The 3,767-nt window shown below is 49.9% G+C and overlaps 1 protein-coding gene across 1 annotated transcript; it reads left to right on the forward strand.

Annotated features, from left to right (window-relative positions):
* The first annotated feature begins 1,196 nt into the window (after positions 1-1,196).
* Positions 1,197-3,288, forward strand: LOC118486508. The gene is made up of 5 exons (XM_035983000.1): positions 1,197-2,052; positions 2,123-2,284; positions 2,355-2,603; positions 2,811-3,068; positions 3,281-3,288. Exons 1-5 carry the CDS (start codon positions 1,290-1,292, stop codon positions 3,286-3,288), a joined length of 1,440 nt encoding a protein of 479 aa, XP_035838893.1. The 5' UTR covers positions 1,197-1,289.
* The last annotated feature ends 479 nt before the right edge of the window (positions 3,289-3,767 follow it).

Genomic DNA, 3,767 nt, shown 5'->3' on the forward strand with positions numbered 1-3,767 from the left:
GTTGGCCGTGTTTGGTCGAACAATGTGGATCTAGACTATGGGTAAATAAACATGGTCATAGGCAAGGGGATGCCCATCGTTGTTTATTCCATGCGACCCATTGGTAGGTAAACAAAGTCCTAAGCAGACTTGTTACCGCGGTCCGTTGGCAGGTAAACAAAGTCATAGGCAGACTTGTTACCGCTGTTCGGACACTTGCTGCTTGATAAGTGCTTGTTTAGAGCACGTATCTGCGTTCTTTCTGGAGCCACTTACCTTCACGCTCCAATACCGAGTTTACAACGAGGTAGCCTCGTTCGGTGCTGTGGAGTGAGTTTTGCTCTTCCGTAGCAACCACTCTGCGGAAGCTATGGTTATGTCTGTAGCTCTTTATGGGTGTCTGCGATGTTGCAGTCCCCTATTCGCTCAAAGTGTGCTTGTTGCACGGATGTAACTCTTGAAGGTTCAGGAGTCAGGGCTGCTGATGTGCGGGCGCGTAGATTCCGTTCCTTCTTTCTTCTGAAGAAGTTGTTCATGCACCCTCTGTGGTTGTGAACCGGACAGGAGGGATTTGAAGCTTGAAGAAAAGGAAAGCAATGCGCTTTGCCTGTTCCTGAGATGCGGTTCAGTCCAAAGAACAACACTGGTTCTGAGCATCTGACACATCTGAATGGGTTCATGTGTGTCACTTCCGCATATTTCACGTGTGCTCGTGAGTGATGCGGAAAAGGTAATATATCCCTTTACAGCATAGATAGATATATTTCTACCTATTTTTTAGGGTATATAAAAAAACGACATGCGGTATGGGTTATGGTGCGGTAAACCAGAAAAACCGCATGCCGCTTATGTTTTTTGGATAATGTTGTCGCTTTTTCTTGCCTACGTGGCTTGATCGCACGTGTGAGTTGGTAGAAGTTGGTGAGACGTTTCTGCATGTGCTGAAATGAAAGGACATTTGCACTGCCCGAGGTATTAAATGCACTGTAGCAGGGAGTGTAAACGTCTTCTTTGTCAGGCGCGTGGGCGGCCACGCGCGCGTGATAACCGTCAGCTAAAACGGCGCTCGACACGTGTTGTTGCAAGATACGTTCTTTTTGAACGTGATGATTTGCTTTCTCCCTCCGCATTAATTGCGATGGGTATATAAGGGGATAACCGTTTGTGGTTTCCTCTCACTTTGTCGAAAATTCAAAAAATTTGCCGTTTGAGAGAAAGTTGTCATCTGTTTTCTCCGACGATTTTTTCTGAAATTCCGGTGAGGTTTCTAGTGTTTCTGTTCACCATCTTCTGTCTCTTTGATATTTTTGATGGCTGAACCATCTAGTCCACACAATGTGGAGGGTGAAAACCCTGAACAGCCGATAGTGGCTGAGGAAGAAGACGAGGATGATGATGTGAATGTTCCCGGTGGTGGGTTACCGGTGTTGAAGTGGACAAAAGGTAGTTTTAAAACCCTGATGGCCACTGTTCAGATGGCCAAAGACTGGAATGCTACTTTCCCACAAGTGGGGGACACCGGTGCCGATGCTCCGGCCGGTTATATAACCTTGTGGGCGGATTTTTTCACCCACGGTAACCTTAGGTTGCCGGTGACGGTGTTTGTGGCGGAGGTATTGGAGTATTATCACCTCCATATCTCCCAGCTTAGTCCTTTCGGAATGTTCCGAATTCGGAATTTTGAGTACACATTCCGTGCCTATGGCCTGCCCATTTCAGTGGAGAATTTCCGGCGTTTCTACCAGTTGACGGTGAACACCGGTTTTTTCTCGTTCACTCAAAGGCATGGGAGTCTGAAGTTGATGACACCCCCTAAGGGTGTGACAGGCTGGAAGAAGAGGTTCTTCTACGTGAAAGCCTGTGCGGTCTATGCTAACATGTCTTTCAGGAACGTCGATGTTGGAGTTTCCGATGAAGATATTCCTGTTGCTTCCGCAGAGACCGCGGACTGGTTCTCTAGGCTGCGGCCTATTGAACTCAAGAAGTTGGATAATGACCAACTATGGATATTGCGGATGATGCTCTCTAGACCGGATAGGAAGGAAAGACCCGTGTTGCGGGAACAGGGTGGTGGTAAGTTCGTTACCCTTTGTTATTTTCCTTATTTCCTAAGCCTTTGTGGTAACCTGCATGCATGTATCAGCGGATGCGGTTGGCTTGTGGAGGATGTTTGAGCCTGATTTCAAGGGCCAGGTTGAACTGATCGCGGTTGAGTTGAAGAAAGGTTTCAACCTTGAAATTCTGAAGAACTTCCGCGTACCATCAAAAGCGGTGCTGGAAGCCCCGGTTCCGGGAGACGCAAGAGGTACGTCTTACGCGGCATTAGTTTTTTCAGTTTATCTTTTTGACTGGTTCTGTTGATTGTGTGAATCCAGGTGTCCTTGCGGATTTGGGGAAGTTTGAGAAACGCGTCCCCAAAAAGACTGTGGAGAAGAAAACGGTAAAAAAGACCGTGCGGGGTCGTGGTAAGGGGAGTGTTGAAGGCTCAGCTGCCCCTTCTTCCGTTTTCGAAGCCGCAGGTACCTATCAATCTTGTTCTCGGGGATATACCGATTACGTCGTAGTATCTGACACCCTTGAGGGTTTGGGTGTTATAGGTAGTAGTGCGGCCGCGGGTGGAACTGGTGTGGTTCCCCCCGTTGTTGGAGAGAAAAGGGGGTCAGAGCAGAAAGCTGCTGGTGGTGGTGAACCGAAGAGGCGGAGACTGCTGACCAGGAGAGTTGCTCCGGTGCAGAAGAAACCTGCAGTTGCTGCTGGTAAGTATATCCCTTTTCTTTGTTTTGTATGTACCATGGGTGGGAAATACTCATTGAATACTCTTTGTATTGCAGAATCCCGAGATGCGGGGTATTCTTTTGTTGACATTCCTGCGTCTCCTCCGCACACCGCTGCCGCGGGTGCGGGTGTATTGAAGGAGAAGGTCGCGCCTAAGGAGCCTGCGGCCCCTTTTGCTGGGCCAGTTCGTGATCCCCCTTTGGAGAAGACGGTGGAGGCGACTGCTGACAGGATTTTTGACACTGTGGACTCCTCGGACAATCTGATCTCTCCTGATGAGGATGACGGATTGAACTTGAGGTTTTCAGATGCCGGTAAGCAGAAGTCTGATGCTGAGGTGCGGCAGCAGGATGCTGAGCCGCAGAAGTCTCCTGCTGGGGAGAAAGGTAGCGGCTCGTCTGCCGGTGGTGCGGGTTATGACGGGCCTCCAATTCAGCCTGGAGAGTCTGAATTGGAGTATTATTACCGCACCTACTCCCCGGGTCGCAGTATGGTGTACCACCGACCCCCCTGGACTGTTATGCAGGGGGATGATATTTCTAACGACCCTGCGGCATGTAGGGAGATTTTGGGTGGTCTGGGGACCCCGTTTGAAGTCGAGCGTGCCCGTGCCGCGCCTCGAGAGCTGCGTATTAACCAGCTTTCATCGATGCTGGTGGGGACTTCCATTGTGGCTAATGCCATTTTGGAAGATTATAAGGTGCTGGGCCGTCGCGAGGAGGAGGCCACTCGTATGCGGGCGGAAGCGGAGAAGTTAATCGAGGCTGCTCGTGTGGGTGCGGAGCGGCTCGAGAAAGACAAGGCTGCTTTTGAAAAGCAGAAGCAGACTTCTGAGTGGGCTGCCACTGCCCAGCTGAAACAGGTGCGTACCCTTGCTAAACTCCTTGCTGATGAGCGCAAGATTTGGAACGAAAAGTTGTCCAATGAGCGCAAGAAATGGAATGAATCTTGGGCTAAGCAGAATAACGTTCTGTTTCATACTCGGCAGGAGTTGGCGAATGCCAAGGCAGCGA

The sequence above is a fragment of the Helianthus annuus genome, chromosome 14 (genome assembly GCF_002127325.2).
Source record: "Helianthus annuus cultivar XRQ/B chromosome 14, HanXRQr2.0-SUNRISE, whole genome shotgun sequence".
Taxonomy (NCBI): domain Eukaryota; kingdom Viridiplantae; phylum Streptophyta; class Magnoliopsida; order Asterales; family Asteraceae; genus Helianthus; species Helianthus annuus.

Excerpts from the sequence above, each read along its gene's own strand:
- LOC118486508 (XM_035983000.1), top strand. The coding sequence starts at position 1,290 with ATGGCTGAACCATCTAGTCCACACAATGTGGAGGGTGAAAACCCTGAA. Across the intron at positions 2,053-2,122 it reads GTTGCGGGAACAGGGTGGTG|CGGATGCGGTTGGCTTGTGG; the intron begins GTAAGTTCGTTA and ends TGCATGTATCAG. Across the intron at positions 2,604-2,810 it reads TGCGGCCGCGGGTGGAACTG|AATCCCGAGATGCGGGGTAT; the intron begins GTGTGGTTCCCC and ends TTTGTATTGCAG.